The following is a 26438-nucleotide window of genomic DNA, read 5'->3' as shown; positions in this document are numbered from 1 at the left end:
GTCTGATGTTTTTTTGTTACGCAAGCGAGGCGTTACCAGAGAGATCTCACGATGACGTTTATGTGTCTGTCATGTGACCACGCTGGGCGTGTCTTAAATTCGTTTCCGGAAACATGGAGGCTGTACTGAGTGATGTGGTGGCTCCTGAAGACCTTCTAGTAAGTTTTCACGTTATTAAACTTCTTCCTTGGGATTAAAACACACATTTAGCATATGAGCGACTTTTCCTGTCGCCCCACGGCGTCTGTCAGTCGATAAACGTTGGTACTCGGGAGAAATGTGACATGTCGACACGCACTTAGTCGCGTCACGTAGCTAGCTCGTGCTAATCATCATGTTTATGAGTGAACATCCGGACACTGTGTTATCGTAGTTTCGACTAATAAAACAGTTTATGGCTAATGTAGTTTGGCAGTGATGTTAGACTTTACTTTGTGAACTAACCTGCTCAATAGCTGAACATTGTAATTGTTCCTCGTGGATACACAACAAACAATACTGAGGAAGGGTCAGGGCATCTGCTAATATAAACACAATCGAAGTGACTTTTTCTGTAAATGAATAAATAATAATAAAATATGAAACCAGGTATAAATTTTAGGTATAAATCTGGGACTCCCCACCATTTGACCTTAGAACTGAAGAAGCTTCTCGGATGAGAGGTGAAACGTCTTCAAGCAACTTAAAGAAGTCCAGACGCTTTTCTTTGCAAGCTCCTTCGACTATGAAACCGGTCATTTTTGCCTATTTTTATAATTCCAGAAATTTGAGAAGAAATATAACAGCGAGCTGGCGAAGGGTGCTGTCTCCAAAGAAACAAAGTTTGAGTATGCTTGGTGTTTGATCAGGAGTAAATACTCACAGGATATCAAGAAGGGGATTGTACTTTTGGAGGGTAAGTCCACCCACTGTGCCTTATGTACTTATAATGTTATTACTTTTCTGTTGGCTAACAGGATTGTTGCAAGTGCCCCTTGCGGTGTACTGAAAATCCAGATAGCTTGAGTCATCAAAGTAGCTTCCTTTTTACCTCGTTAAATCACCATCGCAACTGATGCTGAACACATAACCTGGGCCCTGTACTACAAAGCGAGTTCAACATAGCTAGGATTTCTTTCAGCTATCAGGATTCACTTATCCTAACTTTGGGAAGCAGGATAAACGGTTACAGGAAGCTGGTTATCAACTCGTAAAATTAACCAGAGCTTTCCCTTGCACCACAAAATAATGTAACTGTAGTAACTAAAATTATAGAAATGTCCTTGGATTGTAGACTTGTTATAGGTTTCCTGATGACTCTTTTCCGCTGACGCAGTGCTGGTGCTGTACTTATTCAGTTTGGACTTTTTTGAGAACCAGCCCACAGTTCAACATGAGCATGTATATTGCTGCAGTAGTTAAGTACAGCTTCTTTCATTTAAGAAAACTGGCAAAGGGGACACCTGTCCTTTCATCTGGAGACTGTAATAGCTACTTTTATTATGTCTCAGCTTGATTATTGTAATGCCCTTAATGTTAGAGTTACTCTTCCCTGTCGACTCGATATTGGTGCAGAATGCTGCTGTGCTGTGCTGTGCTGTGCTGTGCTGTGCTGTGCTGTGCTGTGCTGTGCTGTGCTGTGCTGTGGGCACATTACACCTATTCTGGCTGCCTGTGCACTCTAGAGCCCAAGTTCTTGTATTTGTTTTAAATCCTTAAATGGTCTAGGCCTGTCTTTATTCCCACCCTCCTGTCCGAGCTCTCTGGTCATCTGACTTGTTGTTCCTATGTGGATAAATTGCCTTTTCACATTAGACAGTCAGCTACGTGTCCATTTCAAAAACCCATGTTAAAGCACATTTATATTCTCTGACTTTCTACCCAGCATGTGACATACATCTCTGCTTGTTTTTATTGTTTTATACTTGCTTGTTTTTATTTTATTGCAGTTTTTAGTGGTACTGTCTTCACTTCATTTTAATTTCATTTTTATGTACAGCACTCTGTGTCTTCTACGACTGTTTTTAAAGTGCTTTATGAATAAAGTTGGTACGCTATGGACTGTTTCAAACTAATAGTTTAATCTTTTGTTCGGTTTATGTCGTTGTTTTTGTTTTTAAGTAGTTATTTAACTACATTGCTAATGGACATCGGTATACAAAAAGTGTGAGATGGAAACTGTGAGCCCAGGCAGGTCACTTCAAAACTTTACAGTAAACAAAGACTTGATAAGTTAAAAGTGGGAACAGAGCTGGTTTAGTTTCAGCCGTTGTTTAAGCTGAGCCTTAAATGTGTGATAAGTTGAGCGCTCTGTTATTCCCATTGATAGACTCTTAATTGGTTAGTATTTTGAGTAGTAACAGCACATTTTGTCCAAATTTAGTGAACCTATAAATTACTTCACAGTCCCCTCTAGTGGTGGCCCTAGTGCTAAACCCACAGTCTGTGCTTGCACTAATAAATAAAGGAGGTTGGCATGTCCATGTAAAATCTTATACATAAAACAGTCAATTTTTAACATTATTAAAACTCAGGGATTTGTCATCAACACAGCAAAAATATTCCAATCTTCAAATGGGAATAACTTTTAATCAAGAATTTTTGTGGAGGTTTTTTCTTTTTTTTGTAAGTAATGAGTCTATTGATTTAAGTGTTGTTTCAGCTGTTAACGATAAGGTATTGAAATGACAAGCAATGCAAATAAAAGGATTGTACAGTCTAAGCTGCGGTGACCATCAGAGTCTAAGTTGCTGCTGGATTGCCCCTGCGGGGTCCTGGAGCCCGGAGCTGGGTGAGTGTGTGTGCGTACAGGTCTGTGTGTCTCCATGTTGGGTGAGTGTGTGAGTATTTTCATATGTGTCTTTGAGGGTGGGAATGCATGTTTGTGTCGGGTCTTAGACTCCACCTCTCTCAGAACATCTCCCCCCCACACTCCCTGCCAGTGGCTGGTGCCCCAGCCTGCTGGTGCCCCCGCCTGCTGGTGCCCCCGCCTGCTGGTGCCCCCGCCTGCTGGTGCCCCCGCCTGCTGGTGCACTGATGGTTCTCGGTGCTCGGGTGTGTACTGGCTCACTCTCGGCTGTTGCCTCTTAACATTTTATGCATTATTAGCACTGTATGCTGCTCAGTAACATTCAATATTTTTATTTACTGTTACTGATGCTCATGTTGGTTGTTGCTGTGGTTTCCTACTGTCTTTTTGTTTGATTTTTCTTTTTCTTTTTTTGGTTGTTGTTGTTGTTTTTTTCCTCTCCTTTCTTATAAAAAAATAATAATAATGATAATGATGAGTGTCATCAGTGAGTCATTGCGGCAGCTCCTCCTGCGGTCGCTGAGGTCAGCGTCTCCAACTTTGGAACCAGCAATTTTGTGGTCTTTTTCTTTCTGTATAAATGGGTGGAACTGGTTTTGGATTAGGCACTGGCGCTGCGTCACTGGAAAAGCTCAGCACAGCCAGCTCCATTACCTGCACAGTGATTATTCTTGTAACTTGTGACTTTGTGGCTTCAGTGTGTTTTCAGCTTTCCTGGTTTGAATCGTGTGTTTGTTTGTTTGTTTGTTTGTTTGTTTGTTTGTTTGTTTGTTTGTTTGTTTGTTTTTCTCGTAGAACTGGTTCAGAAAGCATCAAAGGACGACTCCCGGGACTTTTTGTTCTACCTTGCAGTGGCCAACTACAGACTCAAAGTGAGTGGCACCTGTTTCTTCTCAGTTCAGGTTTATGGGAGACAAAATGAAGAAACAGACCTGCAGAAATCTCTGCTTTTGTATCACGCTGCTTTTGAGCTTCAGATAAGAGAGAGGGCAAAGGTCAAATCTGACAGACAGCGCAAAATATTTCTCTCTCTGACTTTACCTCTTACTTCCTGCTCCTCCCTAAAAGCATGTCATCTTACTCATTGGTTCGCATTTACCGAGGGTTTTTCTAATTGGTCTAATCCTAAAGTACTGCTGAGGCATGGTTACATACACTAATAGGAAAATGTTTCCTTAACACACCCAGTTCTCTGTAAAAGAAATGTCCTCACTTGTATTTCAGTACCATAATGTGCTCCTCTCTGACCTCCCACTCACCGTACTTGGAAGATAACTAATCAGACCTTCAAAGTCTGCAGGTCACAATGAACTCGGTCTCTTCCGTGTTACCTTTTGCACAATGAGTGTACATGAACGCCTTTTACCTGACGATCTTCAACACATGATGGATTTCTTTCATGCTTTCCTGCGTGAATAAAAATGTCCTTTTTAATGATGCCAGAGAGACATGCCATTTAATGAATCTGTGGAAAAGTTTTGCCACTGAAGCTGGCGGTTACCCTGCCCGCATTCCCAACGAGCCAATCAGCAGCTGAAGCGGTAAACAAACGAACCAATCACAGGCATGCAGTGAGAGCTTCATGACCGTTTGAACTGTGTGGTGGACATAAAAAGACGCAGATAAGCACACTTATTGGTATCCTTGGTTTGCCATATCCGTTACATGAATCAGCATTTGTTTCGAGTGATCTGGAGGGATGACGTCGATCATCATCATCATCATTTATTTATTTATATAGCACTTTAAAAACACACCTGGTAGACCAAAGTGCTGTACAATACTTATATGCACATAGCGGCACATTCAATGGAGGAGCGTTGTGTAACCTGGATGTGGATAGCAGGCGGAGAAAAAAAAACCTTTTTAGACCCTTTATTATGGAGCAAAGTCCCACTGACCACAGCAATTACTGCCATGGCTCTATCTCCCCATTAATTTAGATAGCCGCTTGGAGGTGTTACAGGGGTGGCTGTCGAGTGATGAGAGCTGCTTTTGGAAGGACTTCCATAAACTAGACTTTCTCTTCTCCCTCCAGGAATATGAAAAAGCTCTCAAGTATATCCGCATTCTCCTAAAGAACGAGCCGGGGAACAAGCAGGCTCTGGAGATGGAGAAGCTCATCGACAAGGCTTTAAAGAAAGGTAAGAAAGAGGCACTAAATGGTTTCATAATAAAAGCGCTTGTGTTTTGAAAACTACATCCTGACCTTTTACCTCTTGATATCTAGATGGCCTTGTCGGCATGGCGATTGTCGGGGGAATCGGCCTTGGCGTGGCCGGCTTAGCGGGCCTCATCGGCTTGGCCGTGTCAAAAGGAGCTGCCAAATCCTAACTTGGGTGTGAGTGGGAAGGTGGATGTTTTTCTGGACTCACACACTGACCAGCCTGCATAAAAATAAAGCTTTTGTACTAAAAGCTTGGAAGACGTAGAATTCTGATTTGAGGGTGAAATTAAACTGCGTTATTTAAAAGATTTGAATATTGCCAGCTGTAACAGGGGTGAAAATCGTCGTACATACATTTGTTGACACACTAATAACCTGTCACTTCCTCATTTGTCGTTTAAACAAACTAGAATAGGAGACGTGTTGTTTAACCCTTATATAATTTTTATACTGTGCACTTCAGCCCAAATATTTACAGCTTGTAAAAAGAAAATTTGTCCAGATGCATGATTTTGCTTCAGTTGTTGTTCGTTGCATTGATTTTTGACGCGTTACAGAAAGTGTTACTGATGAAGCGGAAAGTGAAGCTTGTAATCCTGTAATGAGGGAAGAGAATCATTTGTTTGATGGTGACGTCTCGGTGACTCTGCCATACTTCTGCTGCTGCTGCTGAGGAGGCAGTGAGCAGATGTTTGCATTTACTCTGGACATGCAGTTTCTTAAAGGGATGCAGCTCTTATAATGGAAATTAAACTGTTTTATGTTGTGTAAAAAGCATTTCCTAACATTAATATTAATGGGTTGTTTTCCATCTCTATTAATAAAATGATTTTCAAATGAGAGATTTGTGTTGTATGCTTTTGATATCTCAGAGTAACACACACACACACACACTACTGTGGAGTAAAAGCTATACTTTAAATTCTTTTGCAGCACAAGTAGCACAAATAAGCATTTGATTACATGGAGTCCTCATTATAATAAGAAGATATTAAAACATTGAGCAATGTGGATAAATACATTGTAATGAAATGAAATTAAGAAAAGTCAAAATCTGAATTTTACATAGTTAGCATAATTAGCCTATGTTGTTTGGGATATGTATTCACAAGTCACATTTTAATTGTACGTTGAAGCCTTTTATTCACCTGACATCCACGAACAGCACACAATCACCAGTTATCTAACACCTATGTCTGTGGGAAGATTGCCCTCGCAGAGAAATCCACGCAGAAAGGATCTAAACGGCATTTAGACCAAGAACCTCAAGCAGTGACTGCACTGCTGTGCTTTAAAAAAGAAAATAATAATACTTTTTTTCAAATCAAATCAAATCACTTTTATTGTCACATCACATGTGCAGGTACATTGGTACAGCACATGTGAGTGAAATTCTTGTGTGCGAGCTTCACAAGCAACAGAGTTGTGCAAAATACAATAATGTAAACAAGCAAAATACAAGAATGGCTACATCTGAAACTAATAAATATATGTACAATATATAATAGTATATGCATTTCTGGATGTGTATACTAAATATTTTTCTACGTGTGTGTGTGTGTGTGTGTGTGTGTGTGTGTGTACACATATTTTACAAATTAAATAGAGTAAATGAATCAAAGTACTTGAATCAAATAATTAAATTAATCTACAAATGACTCAAAATTGTTTAAAATCCTTTTATAAAATTGAACGCAACTTTAAAAACATGTTATATACTTTTGAAGCTATTTTCATATTTACTTTAGAACCTGTTTAATATGTATGTATAATCTTTTTATTCGTTTGCTATTTGATAATGAACCGATAATCTGACATATGCGATATTGCGCAGTGGTGTTCCCATCACTGCCACGCATAACACACATCAGATCAACAAACACGGTGAACACAGCAGCTGTGAGCGCGGTGTCAAAGCTGTAGGTCCCGACGAGTCACCGGCTCGCTCCCCTGACGATTCCCGGTCCACCTGACAGCAGAGTGAAGCTGACGCCCCACCCACTTGAAACGTAAAGGCAAATAGGCGGAGCGGTTAGTGCTACGTTTGTGCAGATTTGTGCAGGTAAAATTAGCGTTTGTGCTGCTACGGTTTCCGAGATATTAAACTTTATTTTATAGGTCATTCAAAGGTCACCATCCCCCCAGACTGCTCCAAAACAGGCCAAAATGGTCTACTTTTTTAGTGCTACGTTTGTGCTGGTTTGTGCAGGTAAAATTAGCGTTTGTGCTGCTTCTGTTTTAAAGATATTAATGAAAATGTAAAGGTCAACCAGCCCCCCCACATTACCCAAATCCAACAAAAGTGGTATCAAACGTTTGTGCTACGTTTGTGCTGGTTTGTGCTGCAAAGATTTTCGTTTGTGCTGCTATCATTTTAAAGATATTAATAACAATTTCTAGAGGTCATCAGAGGTCAACCAGCCCCCCCACATTAATTAAATCAAACAAAATGGGTGTCAATCAACTGTGCTACGTTTGTGCTGGTTTGTGCTGCTAAAATTTTCGTTTGTGCTGCTTCTGTTTTAAAGATATTAATGAAAATGTAAAGGTCAAAAGGTCAACCAGCCCCCCCACATTACCCAAATCCAACAAAAGTGGTATCAAACGTTTGTGCTACGTTTGTGCTGGTTTGTGCTGCAGAAATTTTTGTTTGTGCCGTTATTATTTTAAAGATATTAACAAAAATTTCTAGAGGTCAACCAGCCCCCCCATATTAATGGAATCAAACAAAATGGATGTCAAACGTTTGTGCTGGTTTGTGCTGCAAAAATGTTTGTTTGTGCTGCTAACATTTTAAAATGTTTAATAAAATAACGTCTTGATGCGTGCTTAATCATCCAGGTAAGTAAATCCCAAAAGGTTGATTCTGTTCATCTGGACATTTTCAGTTGGAGAAACGTTTCGTCACTCATCCAAGTGACTTCTTCAGTCTCAGCTGACTGCAGGTTTCCCCAACCTTATAAACACCCGTGAGTGAAGTTGCCCCCCCTACCTTCTTCAAATCGAACAAAATTGATGTCAAACATTTGTCCTGCAAATTATTTTGTTTGTGCAGGTTATGTTTCCCTAATTTTATAAACAGTACATGTACAGTGAGAGAGAGATGTTACATCTGTCTTCACTTGCATCCCAGTCATAGAAGCGTTGGAGGTCGTTCTTAAGAGATTACAGGATCATCCCAACCTCAGCAACAGGACCACTCTCAGCACTGATCAGTTGTGTTTGCTTTTGGAACTGTCTTAATTCCACCTATTTTGCATAAGGGTCAGTACAGGCAGAAATCTAGGTGTGCCATGGGTTCCCACAGGCCCCTGGTCAAAGTCACCAAACCAGTTCGTAAGCAGGTACAGGTGTGGCCAGAAGGGTCCTCAGAGGCACTGCTTTTCCACCACAGGCCGCCACACACGACAACACCACAGACTTTCAGGAATATACAGAAACTGTCACTGCCTACATCCCAAAATGCATCGATGATGTCACAGAGACCAGGACTATCACTGTCTGGGCCAATCAGAAACCATGGCTCACAGGTCAGGTTTAAATGCTCCTAAAGTTGAAAAATGCAAGCCTTCAGAGCCGGGAATTAGGTGAGTCTAAGAACAGCAAGGGCAAACCTGTCACGTGGCATCAGCTACAGCAAAGCTTCAGCGACAGCAGAGATACATGGAGGCAGTGGCAAGGAATACAAACCATCACAGACTACAAGCCCACTCTACAGACCGTGGTGACACAATCCCCAGACAGTGTGTGGAGATCCCTCCACCATCATTACTGAACCCAAGAAGTCATCTATCTCCTGCTTTAAGGACTACCGTCCTGTCAAACTCACCTCCATCATTATTAAGTTAAGTGCTTTGAACGGTTAGTCATGCATCAAATCAAATTATTGCTTTCCCCCAACCTGGATCCATTTCAGTTCGCATACCGGTCAAAACGCTCAACCGATGATGGAATTTCAACTGCCCCTCACTCAGCCCTCACACATCTGAACACTAGAGACTCATATGTCAGAGTGCTGTTCATAGACTTCAGTTCAGCATTCAACACCATCATTCCCCAGCAACTCATTCACAAACTGGATCTGCTGGGGATCAGCACCTTGCTGTATAACGGGCTGCTAGATTTCTTGACAGGAAGACAGCAGATTGTACGGGTCAACAGCAACACCTCCAGCCCAAGAACACGGAATACGGGGGCTCCCCAAGGATGTGTGTTGAGCTCCCTTCTCTTCACTCTGCTGACCCACGACGAGATCTACTACAGGGGTGAAGTTAACCATCTGCCAGAGTGGTACAGCAACAACAACCTGTCCCTGAATGTGGAGAAGACCAACAGTGACTCTACTTCCTCTGCAAACTGAGAAGCACAAGAGATTCAACCCCCATTATGAGCACCTTTTACAGAGGCACAGTTGAGAGTATCCTCACCAGCTGCATCACTGTGTGGTATGACTCCTGCATTGGGTTCTGCAGGAAAAAATGACAACGGGTAGTGAGAGCAGCCGAGAGCATTGTGGGGACCTCTCTTGCCTCCCTCCCCAGGAGATCTACTGCACCTGCCTCATCTGGAAGGTCGTCTCCATTACAGGTGACTCCACTCATCCCTTCAACAGCGTCTTCAGTTTGCTGCCATCAGGAAGGATGCCTCCGGGGCAGAACCAGCAGACTGAGAGACAGCTTCGTCCATCGGGCTGTCAGGATGCTGACCATCTCTGGATCGAGAAGGGGGGCCCAAGGGTACATCTTTCGCCATCCTACAATGCTGTGATTGTAGCCATTCCCCACTTTCTGTGAATGGTACTCACTGCCATTGATCAATAGGCTTTGATTAGTTGTCATTGATCAATGGTCATAAGAATTTGCATACTAACAATCATGGAATTAACCCCCCGGCACATTGTTCATTCAGTGGCGCTAGTTTCCTTCACTATGCAAATGTACTGTTTATAAGGTTGGGGAAACCTGCAGTCAGCTGAGACTGAAGAAGTCACTTGGATGAGTGACGAAACGTTTCTCCAACTGAAAATGTCCAGATGAACAGAATCAACCTTTTGGGATTTACTTACCTGGATGATTAAGCACGCATCAAGACGTTATTTTATTAAACATTTTAAAATGTTAGCAGCACAAACAAACATTTTTGCAGCACAAACCAGCACAAACGTTTGACATCCATTTTGTTTGATTCCATTAATATGGGGGGGCTGGTTGACCTCTAGAAATTTTTGTTAATATCTTTAAAATAATAACGGCACAAACAAAAATTTCTGCAGCACAAACCAGCACAAACGTAGCACAAACGTTTGATACCACTTTTGTTGGATTTGGGTAATGTGGGGGGGCTGGTTGACCTTTTGACCTTTACATTTTCATTAATATCTTTAAAACAGAAGCAGCACAAACGAAAATTTTAGCAGCACAAACCAGCACAAACGTAGCACAGTTGATTGACACCCATTTTGTTTGATTTAATTAATGTGGGGGGGCTGGTTGACCTCTGATGACCTCTAGAAATTGTTATTAATATCTTTAAAATGATAGCAGCACAAACGAAAATCTTTGCAGCACAAACCAGCACAAACGTAGCACAAACGTTTGATACCACTTTTGTTGGATTTGGGTAATGTGGGGGGGCTGGTTGACCTTTACATTTTCATTAATATCTTTAAAACAGAAGCAGCACAAACGCTAATTTTACCTGCACAAACCAGCACAAACGTAGCACTAAAAAAGTAGACCATTTTGGCCCGTTTTGGAGCAGTCTGGGGGGATGGTGACCTTTGAATGACCTATAAAATAAAGTTTAATATCTCGGAAACCGTAGCAGCACAAACGCTGATTTTACCTGCACAAATCTGCACAAACGTAGCACTAACCGCTCCGCCTATTTGCCTTTACGTTTCAAGTGGGTGGGGGGTCAGCTTCACTCTGCTCCACCAGACTGGTTTGTTAAAGAGCGGGAGCGCGCGCACGCAAGCTTCCTCACACACCAAATGAACTTGAACGCATTTAGCTCCCGAACTCCTTATTACCACAAGGCATATTTATGTTCACACGTCCCTCAGTATTAACACCTGAAGTCCACAACAGGCTCCGTGTCAGATTTTCCTTCCTGCTTCACCCTTTGGCGCATCAGTCAACAGAATCTATGTAAAGCTCGGTGTTCTTCTGCACCCAAGCTGCTCGCGGGGTTATATAAAGGACCTGTTTGTGCTCCATCAAAACTGTCAGGGCTTTATTGAGATGAGAGCAAGATGTCATTCTATTTTATAGATTTATGGGACTGGTGTTGCATAGGTGTCAAAAAAATTCCATTTCCAAGAGCTCTTTTGTTTAACACGGCAAGAGATTTTCAGTAGGCTACAGCATTTAAGTCACAACACCGTCTTAAATCAACCAAACTCTGATTTGCATTAAAATGAAAATTGCTGTGAAATTTTAGCTTCACATATTAAATACTTTTCCAGCTGATTTTTTTTTAAATTACCGAATCAATCAACCGATAATATATTGAAAATATGAAAGAAGACCGGCACTCCTGCAAAGTCCCATATTCAAGAACACATTAATTTAAAAAAACAAACAAACAAAACAAAAAACCTTCAAAGTTGCAAAAGACAACTTGTGACAAATTTAAATGATAAACACTTGAATTACTCAATACTGTAAAATTAGACAATTTTTTTAACATTACATTTTTAGTCACAAAAATGAAGAAAACTTTTATTCACCTTTCTTATTTTCTGCTCTGCTCTTTGCAAAAAACATGTGATGGTCCATAGTTTGAATGTACAGTAGGCTACATAATAATTGCCGTTCAATTTAGCGTCATATATGTATTAGAATTAAAGGCGTGTTTTTTGTTTTTATGACATACAATGTTTATATCGTTTTTCTTGCACATTAAAATCAGAGGCAGTAATTGAAAATGCTTATTTCAAAAGATAAACTATTACAGATGAAAGCCTGAAATGTTGAATTTTCTCACCATCAAAATAAAACGGGGTCTTTAATGTGGGACTCGTGCATCAACAATGTCTGCGTATTGGCTTATTAAAATATGTAGTCCTGCATATTTGTGCGCACAATTTCTGAATAGTAAATAGTTCACTGCACTATGATGCTAAAACAAAAGATAGAATGCTTTTAAACATCGATTTATTAGTCACAAAAATGAAGAAAATGCTATTTTCATGAAGGATCGAGCAAATAGTACAAAATCCTGGAGTTTCTAGGTACGCCTGTAAGTACAACTGGGAAAATTTCCTATAATGAAGAGCACCTCCCTTTCTTCAAGGCACCACCCACGCTCCTGTCATTGTTTCACTGATTTCATAAAAAGTGGGTCCTTGTAACTGATGCAGATACTGTTTTATTAAGGTCCAGCATCACTCCAACACAAGACAGCTTATAATCTAGACATGGTTTGGGATGAAGAAGAACTGAATGGCTTTAAAACACACGGTGTAAGCGTTTCTACAAGGAAACAGGAGCCAGGATTCTGTAACACTGTAGCATTTTTCCTACCATATCCATAAAGACCAATCGATAAATCAAAGTCCAATATGAAACCCCATTCTTATCAATGTCATTTATTAACTGTTAGATTTACAATGAGGGATTTGGTGCACACAATGTGACAGCTTGTATTGTGATTGTCATCTCTGAGAGTTTAACCCACGCACGAGTTCGCTCACTCTCGATCATCCTCATATCTTGACCCTCGGAGAGATTCAAACAGTCAACATCTTTTTACAACGGGGAGGTTTATGGAGGCTATGGTTTATGTGCCGCGTTATCAGCGCGGTGGGATGTTACTTATTAACCCGGGTGAAAGGACCGAAACTCGGATCGGCCTGAGAAAACAATCATTTTCTCTGGTGTAAAATAGATGATCATTTAGGTAAACAATTAGATAAAACCATATCTGAAGAAACAAATATCCAAACAGAGGAGCAGAAAATAGACATAATGTCTAACTGACCCCCGAGCTGTCTCCAGCCTCTTCCCACGCGCAGTTTAAACACACTTAAACATCAATGATTCATCAGAGCTGGTGTAATTCAGCTCAGCTTCAGTGCGTCTGAGGGCCAACGTCCGTCAAGTACCCAGCGGGTTTAACACAGATACTAATGTTTAATCACCGCGAATGAGCACAGTGTAGAGGCTCGCTTACCCCCCGCTGTGCAGGTGTAACTACACTGGAAATTAAGGTTGTTGTATAATCCAGTTAAACAGCTGATTGCGGGCAGACACAAGGAAAGGCGGTACATGTTACTTTTTGTCTCTCTTTTATTGTGCTGTTCACATGTCATATTCATCATAATGTGAAAGTGAGTCTGTCTTTGTATGTGGGCTGTGTCGTGAAACAGAGGCCAGAGGCATCTGCGGGAACAAAGGCTGTTTGTGTCGCAACCGATCACAGAGCGCTCACAACACTTTACAGGAGCGAAGCAGACGTCAAAATGAAGGGTGTCGGAATTATGGAAAAACTCTTAACCCTTGTCCTTTGCATTGCATTTTTAATTTCTTTAACTGATGATGTGTTGTTGCCGTTTCTTTTTAATCTGGCATTAACATAAATGACACCATGTGGGTGCTGCACAATCACAAGACAAGTTTCTTCTACTGTTTTTTTTTTTTCAAAGCACAAGAGTGTTTTTTAAACTTTTTTCTAAAATTAAAACAACAATAGCACAGGAAATGGACAAACAACACAGAAAAGAGGACGAGCTTAAACAAACAGGATAGAAAGGGGGTCACGTGGTTAACTGTATTCTCCCCATCATCATGATGTATATATAGTACCATGAAAAGGTGTTTTCTGAAAAGTCGTAGTAGAAAGATTTCTTATTTTTAGTGTATCTGTCTCAATTACATAATGTGTAAATACAAAATATAGTTTTTAAAGGATTATTTCTTCTATTTGGGGGGGGGTATCCAAACCTACAACAGAAGAAGAACAAAATAAATGCATAAATAAGTAAATGTGCAGTTCCATAAATATAAAGTACTAATAAAGAAAGGGAGAGGCTTATTGGTAAACTTTGAAAAGACAGACAACAGAGATGACCTCTGTTTGTAGTCAGCAGCCAACTGTACACACCTGGAATCTGGTGACACAGCCATGCTGCACAGCTCTTGAGACAACACCAGTGCATTCAGACCAAGTTCACGAGGCCGTTATTTAAGTGAATAATGAATATGAACAATTAACTGTTATTATTATAACTCATAGCATCACTTAATTGCAAACTGAAATTATGGCTTCAGTGTTAAATGTATGTATTAATAGTATTATAAGAAGGAGAAGAAGACATTATATAATAATACAGAAAAAGGCTATGGTCAAATATCTTAATACACACACACACACACACACACACACACACACGTGTATATATATATATATATATATATATATATATATATATATATATATATATATATATATATATATATATATATATATATATATATATATATATATATATATACATATATATATATATATACATCTCCCATCTGTGTTACCCAACCTTCATTTCCTTATAAGCCTTGTGGATTTTGCACCATCTGCAATGCAGCTTTTGATCATTTTTCATTATACTTGGATACAAATGATTTAAAATGAAAGATGCCAAATCTGTAACTTTCTGGAAAGTGAGTGGAAAGTGGAAAATCATAGTTGCTCTTTGAAGTTTCGACCTGTTGCTCATCAGGACAATGTTAATGTTTACCCAAGCATACCAACATTTGCTAATTGGCACTAGACTCTAGTAATAAAATCAAGATTTCTGTGTGGAAATTTCACCTTGTAAGTCTGTTTGTGCGTACCTCTGTGTGTCATAATGGGAAAAGTGATTCTGAAGACACCTATTGTGGCAGAAAATTAACACAGCGGTGAAACTGAATACTTTGGCATGTGTTTTCTGTCCATGGAGCAGCACTGCAATAGTATAAGATGCGGTCATGACATTTCACAAGTTTTGCTGACACTTTCACAGATGGGTACAGTCTGTACTTGAGAGATTCCTCAGCAAGATGAGTTCAGGTTTTAAAGATATTATGGTGGCACCAAATCCAAATTTATTCTTTGTGTACCAATAAATCCACACTGTCTGGACCTATGTGACAGACTTATACCTGCCATTCCCTGTGGGTATTTTGCGCTGGTAAAAAGCGGTGAATATTGCTCTCCAGTTTTAGCAATTTCCTCTTAGCATTGATATGCATGTTTCGATATGACACTTAAAGGTTGTGTAATACGTTAAACCATTTAAAGCAACTGATTGGTTTCATTATGGCTTTATGGGCGTGGTCAAAAATATTTGACTGTGGCCTGGCAACGTGAGCAACAGTCCAACAACTATTGTTTTATTTTGATACAAATGTTACTAAATCCTGATTGGTGTAGGAGATGTGAGGTCACCTTTTTTGTTTAGTTTTTTTATTTAAAGTCCACCCCTCTACACACACACACACACACACAAATAATTGTGAATCTTTTAACAATTAGAGTCAATGATTATTTACAGACATACTGACGTTTTAAATAAACAAGTGGACACAAAAAACTTACTAAGCACTTACCTGCTCGATCTCATCTCTCTAGTTGTGTCCACTCATCACATGCTCATCTCGCCGGCTTTTAATGACCTGTTCTTGGAAAGCACATGAAAAACTTATAAACTTCGTTCCAGGAATTAGTTTATAAATGTCATATAAAGTTTATTTTAAAAGGCAGAGCCTGGGTGAAAGTTTCAATACAATAGCACAAAGTTATATGTAGCCAAGTGGGCAAAGAAATTGGGTTTAACAAAAAAGCTTTGCAAACACCTCACTCGTAAACTGAGACACTTAGGACTGGACTGATTTCTCAGTTGAAAATGTCGCAGAACGTGGCTAATGTGTTTAGATGTAACTGTGGTTTGGATTTCTGTCTTTCTTGATAAAATGTTGGTTAGAGCAGTAAAAGGAAATAATAATGGCAGATATTTAGTTTGAAACACTTACATTGGTGTATGTAGTATGCATGTACTAACAGTATTTATCCTATTGTACATGATATTCTTAATAGTCAGATGGGATGTAAAACTTCAAGTATCTAAAAGGGTTCCTTTTAAATTATCACAATTAAGCTATAATTAATATTAGATTATTGGTTTGCTGTGCTTTTTATATATTTTGAGTTCACATGGCTGTCATTGTGAAAGAGATTGGATCAGTTAAATAAAGATAAAATAAATAATATTGACTGTGGATATCCTGAAGTGCAATATTTTTGTTACTACACTGTTTTAATATAACCATATATTGTTTCTATTCTGAGGTACGATATCTTTTTTATATGGACCATTAATAATGTTCCAAATTTTCTTTTGTACATAACTAAATCTAAGACATTAATTAAATCACAGGAAAAGAAATGTGTGTAAAACGTACTGAAAATGTAAAATGTAATGCTTTAAAAAAACGAACTAGTTAAAAGAAGCCATCAGGTAATCATTAAAAACATCAGCACAAATATCTGGGTGCCCCTTTCCCAAGAATGTCTTTGTTTCCTGGAAGGTTTGTTGGAGCATTAAATTACTCTGAGTGTTCTGGCTAATCATGCACTCCTATCACTGTGGAGAGATTCAAAAAGCCATTTGTGATGGAGAAGCATTTTGACAATATCCTCCTCTTCTCAACAGTCAATTGGGTGGGGGGGGTGGGGGGGTTATCGGCACATTTATAAAAAATAAGGGTTTACATCAAATACAGAAAAAAATAAGATGAAAAATAAACAAAACAAAAGTGAAGTGTCAAAATCTTGTTTATATTTAAACGCTAGGGAGTAAAGACGTGTCTTCGAGCTGGTTTTAAAGATGTCGAGTGCTGGTGAGGTCCTAATTTGAAGAGGTAGATTGGTAAAGCTTAGGTGCAGCCTCGGCTTCAGTCTGCTTGTATGAACAAACACAAGCATCTGATGACTACGCCAAGATAAAAGTTCAGAAAGGTTATAGGGTGCTAATCCATTTAGTGGCTTTAAAAAACAAACAATAAAATCTTTAAATGAACTGTAAAGCATACTGGAAGCCAGTGTAAAGAAGAAATATGGTCTCGCTTATATGTGGCTGTCAGAAGTCGAGCTGCCGCCTGCAAAGCCTGCATGACTCCAAAATAAAGGCGATTCCAATATTGAGGCCTGGATTAAATTAAAGCATGAATTACTTAATTAAATCAGCAGATGAGGGAATATTTGTAATCTTTGTAAGGGCCCTCAGCTGGAAGAGGCAATTTAACAACAGAATTTAGTTATTAAATATAAAACTGCCATACAAAAAGGTCACTCCTGTTTTGTTTAGTTTTTTCTTTTTTGCAAACGGTGTTTTGCAATTTTCCAAATGAAAAAGTTCCCCCTTAAAAGAGCAATGTGTGTCAGGAGGTTCGAATAGTACCACCTCTGTTTCTTTGTCCATTCATGTTGGAAAGGTCTATCACTGATCATGTTTTTTCGTCTGCAATACAGTCCAGCAAGGCCTTTTACAATATATATATATATATATATATATATATATATATATATGCGGTGACTCCCAAGCTAGGCGAGTGGCTCCAGCAGATCCCGCAGGGGCGTGCTGGCCCCTGCGGGCGGTTTATCCTTCAAGCTCGGGTCCTCTACCAGAGGCCTGGGAGCTTGAGGGTCCTGCACAGTATCTTAGCTGTTCCCAGGACTGCGCTCTTCTGGACAGAGATCTCCGATGTTATTCCCGGGATCTGCTGGAGCCACTCGCCTAGCTTGGGAGTCACCGCATATATATATATTAGGGGTGCAACGATACACAAAATTCACGGTTCGGTTCGATACTTTGGTATCACGGTTCGATATTTTTTCGATACAAAAAAAATGTTCATGCCTTTTTAACTTGTCATTTATTAAAATTATAAATATATATTTTAACTCAAAAGTACAGTTTTTAAATTTAATGTTGCTGAAACAAAAATTATTAAAAAAATAAATATATCTGATTGAGGAATCACTCATCTTTGGAAAAGAGAGTTTATTACAGAGAAATGGCTCTTTCCAAAATAAAAGCTATACTATACGCTTCTTCTGGGCTATATTCTCAGCAGCATATTGTAGCGGGTCAGGGCTGTTCGGGGTTCTGTTTGTACAGTTATGTTTTGTTTATGTTGCCATAGTGACGGGTGACGCCCTCTCGCTGCGACGGTGTGTCCTTCCGGGGTCAGAGGGCGCCCTGTGTGTTGTTGTTGTGGCTGTGCGGTTGCCGCGCTGAGCAGTTAGCTAGCGGCAGTGTTCTTCTGCAGATGTCAATAAACGGCTGTGCTCCCTGGCTAGCTCACGGGAAGCAAGACCAAACAACACCTCCGTCTCCTCGTTGTCTGAGCTCGCCACATTGGTGTCAGAAGTGGGATGATGGTGGCACCCCATGTTCTGACCCGAGTGACTTTTCCCCCGCCTGTCGTGACCGGCGGTGCGCCAAAAGAAGGCACCTGGATATTTGCAAAGTGAAAGCAAAAAACAAGCGCAAATTCAAACGCGATTTCAATATGTCACATATTGACAGTGGCTCACCGATGCCAATGACATAATTACCCAGCTACATTTCCGAAAGAATGCAAAAGCATTGACATATATTTTTCCTTCCTACAATAGCCCGACGGGCAGGGCAGAGATAGATTTTGGTAGCCCGACTGGAAAAATCGCTAGCCCGATTTTGCAAGCCCTGTGTTACAGGTATGGCCCTTTAAGGATGAAGCCTGATGGGAAATGTATTCGGGATGTATGTAGCGGGACTGCCTGGTGTGTGTGTGTGTGTGAAGAGAGAGAGCGGAGAAGGGGAAAAAGTAACGGTTAGCTACAGAAGAGATGGAAAGAAAATAAATAAAAGGAATATAATAACTCCCTCGACAGCCAGAGTTGTGTCGGCGATGCTCGCTGTGAGTAAACTGTTTCAGCCCACTGTACGCTGTGTTCGTGCCTTAGAGAAGAAATAAAGTTCGGTGAAGCAGTTTCCTACGCCTCCTTCGATCTTTTTGCTAGCGGAGTTGACCTGTATAGTAAGCTGTTGCCGGCTACGAGTCAGTTACGGAACCTTCAAGTAACTGCCAGAGGTTTCCTTACTACGGTTCGGGGCCGCGGATCTGGCGCGGTAACACCTGTATCTGATTGAGGAATCACTCATCTTTGGAAAAGAGTTTATTACAGAGAAATGGCTCTTTCCAAAATAAAAGCTATACTATACGCTTCTTCTGGGCTATATTCTCAGCAGCATATTGTAGCGGGTCAGGGCTGTTCGGGGTTCTGTTTGTACAGTTATGTTTTGTTTATGTTGCCATAGTGACGGGTGACGCCCTCTCGCTGCGACGGTGTGTCCTTCCGGGGTCAGAGGGCGCCCTGTGTGTTGTTGTTGTGGCTGTGCGGTTGCCGCGCTGAGCAGTTAGCTAGCGGCAGTGTTCTTCTGCAGATGTCAATAAACGGCTGTGCTCCCTGGCTAGCTCACGGGAAGCAAGACCAAACAACACCTCCGTCTCCTCGTTGTCTGAGCTCGCCACATTAGTGTCAGAAGTGGGATGATGGTGGCACCCCATGTTCTGACCCGAGTGACTTTTCCCCCGCCGGTCGTGACCGGCCGGTGCGCCAAAAGAAGGCACCTGGACATTTGCAGGACTTTGTGGGGGGCAATGGGGTCGTCGGGGACGACTAACCCCTTAGGCGGGGGCTATGTAGCGGGTCAGGGCTGTTCAGGGTTCTGTTTGTACAGTTATGTTTTGTTTATGTTGCCATAGTGACGGGTGACGCCTTCTCGCTGCGACGGTGTGTCCTTCCGGGGTCAGAGGGCGCTCTGTGTGTTGTTGTTGCTGTGCGGTTGCCGCGCTGAGCAGTTAGCTAGTGGCAGTGTTCTTCTGCAGATGTCAATAAACGGCTGTGCTCCCTGGCTAGCTCACGGTAAGCAAGACCAAACGACACCTCCCTCTCCTCCTTGTCTGAGCTCGCCACAATATTAAACATATCAGGTCCCCATAAGGAGAATCATGTGCTAACGGCTGTCTAAATGACTCGGGTAAAGTTTGTAACATGCATGCTTGTTGTTTTTGTCTGCTTCCACTTGTCTTTGCACTAGGATGATGTCGGCGTAAATGTGCAGTCATATTCGTTGTGTTCCCACTAGTGCTCCGTTATCGAGCTACCCCTGCGTGGGGCTAGACGGCTAACACGTTAACGAGCTAACTGCTCGCTAACACACTAGTTCCCACCCATGTAATTGAGCATTGCATGGCACATCCAACATACTGTTTTACTTTAGTCCATGACACGCTTACCTTCAGGGTCATACGTCACATGAAAACCAAAATAATTCCAAACGCCAGATCTGAATGAGGGTGGGGAAGGTTCAATTTGCCATGTTGCAAGGAGAGCTTAACTTCTGTCTCGCTAGCTTGCCCTGCGCTCTTCCTCCTGACTATGCTGTCTGTGTTGAGCGCTCAGTGGATCTGCGCTCGACAGTGCAGCCTAGGCTGAGTAGTCGAACGCAGATTTACTGAGCGCTCAACACAGACAGCATCGTCAGAAGGAAAGTTGATAAAATAAATTACAAATTTTGTATTGTTCGATACATATGCGTACCGAACCGAAAGCACTGTATCGAACGGTTCAATATCGATACGAGTATCGTTGCACCCCTAACATATATATATATATATATATATATATATATATATATATATATATATATATATATAGTATTCTTTTTAAGATAAAGTAAACATCACCATAACATGAAAGTGAAAAGAGTGCCGGGCCAAGGATAGATCCTTGAGGGATGCCCCATGTAAGCCGCTGAACATGACGTAAAAACAATTCAAGGCGAGTTCCTTTTAGTGCTCACAGCTCTCCATAAAGACTAGGACACCATGATCCACTCTATCAAACACTCAGGTCTAAAAGCACTAAAAAGGCAGGATTACCTGAGTCTGCAATTAATAAAAGATAATCAAAAATGTTTAAAAGTACAGTTTCTGTGCTGTGATGTTATTTTGAAACCTGACTGAAATGTTTCAGTGACGCCATTTATTTCAAGAAAAGTCTAGAGCTGAAGGACAATTTTATCCACCACCATAGACCAAAAAGGGAGTTTAGAGATTGGTCTAAAACCAGCAAAGGAATTTTGATCATGAGCAGGAAGAGTGATTTGACACCTGCTAGCAGCAGCCTCATCACCAAAAACAACCCAGAACATTTTTCACAAATAGCTGGAGACTCTGGAAAGTGTGTGATGGGTAAATCATTAAAGTGTAAATGGTGTTAAAAAAAACAGTAACAGTTTCTTCATAAGACTGTTAGAGCTAAGTTGTTCCAAAGTAATGCATCATTATGACAACCTTACATTTGGCAGTACTGTTGCTAAAACCAGTAATCAAATTCCTGCTTAATGGTTCCATTAAAAAAAGAAAAATATATAAATTTTATGGCAGTTGAGCAACACTTGTTGGAAAAGTGGGCTGAAATATTTCAGGTCTGATGGAAATTTGTTTCATGAAAACAGAAAAATGTTAAGTTAAAGTGTTGACTTTTGCTAGTAGCACTTTTGGCTAAGTGCGCGCAATGACCACAATGACGATGCTAGTATGCTAATGTTTATCAGGCAGCCGTGTTAACCATGTTCTTCAGCTTGTTCACATTTGCAAAGAACACGAATTACAGTTGCAGTTGTGGTGACTAACAAAACACAATCAATTTGAAACAGTAATGATAATAAGAAGTCATTTTCAAAAGGAGCCTTTGAACATTTGTAGTTTTTTTTATCAGCACAAAATGTTTCATGGTCTCCCAGTTCACTCAGTAATGTTGCCAAACTATGTTACTTACCTTCAGTTGTTACATGCCATTTGAGCAGTTTAATAACCTATCTGATGAAACATAAAGAGCATAACCCTCTTTGATTATATCACTGAAAATGTGCTCATTATATTTAATCGGTTTATTTAAGCATTTTGTGAGTTTTTAGTTATTAGTTTCTTTATCATTTCATAAAATAAATGCAAAACATTTGAATTTTTGTTACAATTAACAACCTTTGTGTCTTTTTCATTTCCACAAGTCGAACTTTCCCTTCCAAACACTCGGCTCACCAGCAGCTAGAGTCTGGCTTATTGTTGGTGAATGGGGCTATTCCTGGAGGCTGACCTTTAAACAAACACATTCGCTGGTTTATAAATCTCCCCACCTCTACCGACTTGGTGTGAAATGCAGGTTAAGATTTATCTTCAAATTATCAGTGAGGTAAACTCAGAGTGCCCTGGATTTGTCAACGCTGACCTAAAAGCTATCAGGAGGATTATTAATGGCATGAAACAAACTGAGAAACTACGGGATGAACTGGGCAGCGTTAGACCTTGGTCTCTGGTTGGTGTTTGTGACATTAAATTGAACCTGTTAAATATTGATGGTTCCCAAGCACAGGGTGTGACAAAGAAATTGTTAACTCGAGTCTTCTGGCCTTGAGATATGCAAACCGAAACAATAAAACCTATGCGGTGGAGCATAATTTAGAGAAATATATTCGTATATGTTTCGATATGAGTTTTGAAGTGTTATAGTGAATAGTGATTACAAAAAAACTAGTTGTTTTTTTTAAGCAATGATATCCTTTAAAAGTTATTAAATGACAAATAGTGTAATCATTTATTATGAGAGATGGGAGAATTTTATATGTTTGAGTATTTTTCATAAACATAACCAGAAATGCATACAGAGTCACGGCGTCATTAAGAGTAGCAGATGACCATTGGACCCTGAAAGTGAGCCGATAAACACCTGTTCAGTTTCAGGGGTGTAAAATGCAAAAAAAAAAAAAAAAAAAAAGAGGATAGAGTACACGTGTGTGCGTGTGAGAGAGAGAGAGTGTAGGGGGAGGAGAGACTGCAAGTGAGTCATATAACTGATTATACTTATCTGTTGAACTGGACACATCTCTCAGTGGCGGAGCGGACACACATCACACACACACATTCACCCAAATCCGATGTTTTTATCTTCATAAAAAAACAACTTTTATTAAATTCAAAAACTTCAGTCTGTCGTCACTGACAGTTGGGCCGAGGAGAAGTCATGGATCCAATCGTGGAAGTGGTGGCTGTGATTTTGGGGTTCATCGGATGGATAATGGTGGGGGTTGCGATTCCAAACCGTTACTGGAGGACCTCCACTGTTGACGGAAATGTCATCACCACCTCTACAATCTATGAAAACCTGTGGATGTCCTGCGCGACAGATTCAACCGGGGTCAGTAACTGCAGGGACTTCCCTTCGATGCTCGCTTTGAATGGTATGCTGACAAAAAAATTGACTTCTTAATAATATCATGAGGTTCGGGAAAGTTGGATGCCATCAAATGTTTATGTTGCTTTGTCTGGAGGAGGGTTTCTGTCATAAGAAATGTATTAAAAGGACAACTTGAAGAGCTTAGATGTCCTATCTTTTGTTGTACTGTGGGTACACATTAAAACATCAATCCATCTTTGAAAAATCTGCTAGAATTATGTGGTTTTGTGTATCTATGCACTGTTTCCAGGTTACATCCAAGCGTCTCGTGCCTTGATGATTGCCTCGATAGTGTTTGGCACATTTGGACTGCTGGGCTCGCTGATCGGGATACAATGCTCTAAAGCAGGAGGAGAAAACTATGTTCTCAAAGGGAGGATCGCAGGCACTGCTGGAGTACTTTTTATGCTTCAAGGTAACAAAAGCATAGAAAATACAGTCTGTTCTTCCTGGCTATTCAGATAACAATATTGACCTCCTATTACACTACCCCTTAAAGAAGATAAAGAAACCTCCCCAGCATGCTGATGAATCATGATAATGCCCTACCGCCTTTTTAGATCAGTCCTACCTATTTTTGTTTACTTCAATACTTTGGATCAGAGTTAAACTCTGACCAGTCACTGTTTTATTGCTCACTAAAGACTCCCTGTTGTTGTTGTCTGTTTTTTTCTATCAAAAGGTTTGTGCACTATGGTTGCAGTGTCCTGGTATGCTTTCAATATCACTCAGAATTTCTTTGATCCCTACTACCCTGGCACAAAGTAAGTTGCTGTTAGTGGTGTGAGATAAACAGGCCTAAAGTGCAGTGCCAGCAGCCCATAATTTTGCTATGTGTCACAGGTATGAGATAGGAGAAGGGCTTTACATCGGCTGGTGCTCTGCTGTGCTCGCCATCGCTGGAGGAGCCGTTCTCACCTGCTCCTGCAAATTGGGCACAGAGGAAAAATAGTGAGTTTGATCTCTTTTTGATGTACAGAGCTGGAGGTAATTCTCAGAGTCTACAGGTGCAGTCTGGCCCCGCCATGAAAAATGTTCTGGTTAAATTAAAGAAAACACGAATGTGCTGAATGTTCTGTTATTAATTTGATACAAAGGGAGACGGATGCCGTGGCTCTCTAGCGACTCACTGTGGCAACATGAACTTATCTCAAAGTGTCGATAGTTCCCACCCATCCAGGTGTCTTTGTCTCGACTGTGCTAAGTGGCAGGTTTAAGGGGCTTATAGTAGGTTTATAGTTTATTTGGTAATTACCTGTCTCAATGGTAAACATGGGCAAAAGAACAAATAAAAATTGTATGAAAATTTTTTGACCCACCTTCATTACAGGGACATCATAAAACAGCATAGAAAAGATTTTAAATTTCTCTGTGGAGAGATCTCTGTTTGGAGATGGAAGCTCCTGAGCAGGTCTCAGACTGCTCAAAGTGAATAACGGAGACGTAGCAATCAAAGATTTGAAAAAGAATGAAAATCTTTGGCAGAAACAGAAACAAAAACCCACACACGTATTTATTAAAACCTTATTTTATTAGAAAGTCGGTAAAATTGTAAACTTTTTAAATCAGATTAGTGATTTAGATTTCTATCCAGGTAATCATTAGAATTAAAGTAGATCTAAACTGTGCTTTAAAAAGAAACAATGCAAACACGTTACCAAGATGGCTGCCTAGTGGCAAGTGCTCATGTCCCTGATTAGAAAGTTGGCTCCCCCCAGTGGTCAAAAAAAGTAGTAACTAGATTATTCACAAGAATTTTACTCACTTTACACTGACCATAGCCTGTTTATATTCACTTCTGATAGGTGCACTGCCACTATAAGGATAACTTATTCTAACACTATTCTAAAACTTTTAATTTCCTTGCTGAGACTCTGAGTATATGATGTGCAGCATGCTTGGGGTGATTTGTATTTCCACCATCTGATCCTGACGTTTTCTTTCTCTGCAGCCCTCTACCTCATGCAAGGGGAACTGTGTATTCTGGACCAGCACCAACCAGAAGCCTGGCCGCCAGTACTTACGGGAGAAACGCTTACGTCTGAGCAGGATTTGGAAACTGAGCTTTGTGGACTTATTCATCCCTTCACTTTTGGCTGGTCTAACTAACACATTGTGCCATTTCATCACTGTGGAAACACTTGCAGTGCATCAGATGTTCACTGTTGGGAGTATTTCAGCTGTATATGTTATATACAAATAACCGCAGTTTCAAAATGCATGTTCTGTAGAAATAACATGGATAAAATGATTGCAAAAAGCTTGACAAAACATCAGCGTCACTGCACAAACTCACTGTGCGCTCTCAATGATTAATATTTATATTTCTCTGATATTGTCACTTATTTTCCAATGAATTCAATCACATTTGTAAGGGGAAGGTCAAAAGTGTGATGATTGTTGGGATATGTTGTTTTGTACAGTTTTGTAGGCGACACCTGAGGCGCTGGAGGGCAGGTTGTCTTTGTTTTGATTGTATTTTGCCTGTTTGTTTGTTTTTGGGGTTTTGTTGTTGTTGTTGGTTTTTTTTTTTTGGGGGGGGGGGGGGGGGGGTAAGCAAATGTACAAATTTAAATGTTTTACATTGAACATTCCAGTTTTGCTTACCACAGACAAAAACAGTGGTGGCTGTATTCTTCCTTTTTTAAATAAAAAATTAAATTAAAATTAAAAAACCATCAGCCAGGCGCATGATTACAGGTCATCAGGACATGATTTGGGTAAAATATTGTGGGAAATCATCAACAACCTGTTCGGTGTCTGTGTTCAGAGTAAAGACTGATTGCAAATGTTATATTTTCATCAAATTCCACATTTTTACTATTTAAATTTGGTGCTAAAAGCAGCAAATTCAAATGTCTTTATGTGTCAAATAAAGACTGTATTTTGTACAACTTATTTAATAATAATAAAGAAGATAGGGAAGAGTCACTGGGTGGTCACCTTAACCTGTGGTAAATGTATGCAGGTGGAAGCGGTCTTAACCAGGATGACAGTGACTCCGTTTAGAGGACACATCAACCACCGAATGATTGAAAATCCTGTGACTTGTGTGCCTTTAATAGCACCAGGTCTCAGCTCAGCAACTTCTTGTTCAGTTTGTTAACAAAACACAAGAGGAGAACACATCTTATGTGAGTTGGTGTGTGTGTG

At 40.3% G+C, this 26438-nt stretch overlaps 2 protein-coding genes across 3 annotated transcripts; both read left to right on the top strand.

The window, feature by feature from the left end:
* The first annotated feature begins 1 nt into the window (after nt 1).
* Nucleotides 2–5797, top strand: fis1 (fission, mitochondrial 1). The gene is made up of 5 exons (XM_026162185.2): nt 2–158; nt 763–895; nt 3584–3660; nt 4827–4932; nt 5019–5797. Exons 1-5 carry the CDS (start codon nt 114–116, stop codon nt 5120–5122), a joined length of 465 nt encoding a protein of 154 aa, XP_026017970.1. The 5' UTR covers nt 2–113; the 3' UTR covers nt 5123–5797.
* Nucleotides 5798–18709: 12912 nt separating this feature from the next.
* cldn15a (claudin 15a) lies at nt 18710–25960 on the top strand. Of its 2 annotated transcripts, none has more exons than XM_026162181.2 (6): nt 18710–18901; nt 23055–23289; nt 23536–23700; nt 23968–24049; nt 24129–24236; nt 25237–25960. In XM_026162181.2, exons 1-6 carry the CDS (start codon nt 18725–18727, stop codon nt 25328–25330), a joined length of 861 nt encoding a protein of 286 aa, XP_026017966.2. In that variant the 5' UTR covers nt 18710–18724; the 3' UTR covers nt 25331–25960. The 2 variants fall into 2 exon arrangements, with proteins under 2 accessions (XP_026017966.2, XP_026017967.1); XM_026162182.2 differs by lacking the exon at nt 18710–18901 and adding an exon at nt 19791–19910.
* The last annotated feature ends 478 nt before the right edge of the window (nt 25961–26438 follow it).

Source organism: Astatotilapia calliptera, chromosome 3 (genome assembly GCF_964374335.1).
Source record: "Astatotilapia calliptera chromosome 3, fAstCal68.1, whole genome shotgun sequence".
Classification (NCBI taxonomy): Eukaryota; Metazoa; Chordata; class Actinopteri; order Cichliformes; family Cichlidae; genus Astatotilapia; species Astatotilapia calliptera.
Note: the sequence above shows the minus strand (reverse complement) of the source record. Positions and strands in the feature narration are given on the sequence as shown.

What these genes read in the sequence shown, in the direction of transcription:
- cldn15a (XM_026162181.2), top strand. Translation starts at nt 18,725, where the DNA reads ATGGGAAATGTATTCGGGATGTATGTAGCGGGACTGCCTGGTGTGTGT. An exon ending in TTGTGTCGGCGATGCTCGCT is followed by an intron (nt 18,902 to 23,054) that starts GTGAGTAAACTG and finishes CGTCACTGACAG; the next exon opens with TTGGGCCGAGGAGAAGTCAT. An exon ending in TTCGATGCTCGCTTTGAATG is followed by an intron (nt 23,290 to 23,535) that starts GTATGCTGACAA and finishes CACTGTTTCCAG; the next exon opens with GTTACATCCAAGCGTCTCGT.
- fis1 (XM_026162185.2), top strand. Translation starts at nt 114, where the DNA reads ATGGAGGCTGTACTGAGTGATGTGGTGGCTCCTGAAGACCTTCTA. An exon ending in TGGCTCCTGAAGACCTTCTA is followed by an intron (nt 159 to 762) that starts GTAAGTTTTCAC and finishes TTATAATTCCAG; the next exon opens with AAATTTGAGAAGAAATATAA. An exon ending in CGACAAGGCTTTAAAGAAAG is followed by an intron (nt 4,933 to 5,018) that starts GTAAGAAAGAGG and finishes CTTGATATCTAG; the next exon opens with ATGGCCTTGTCGGCATGGCG.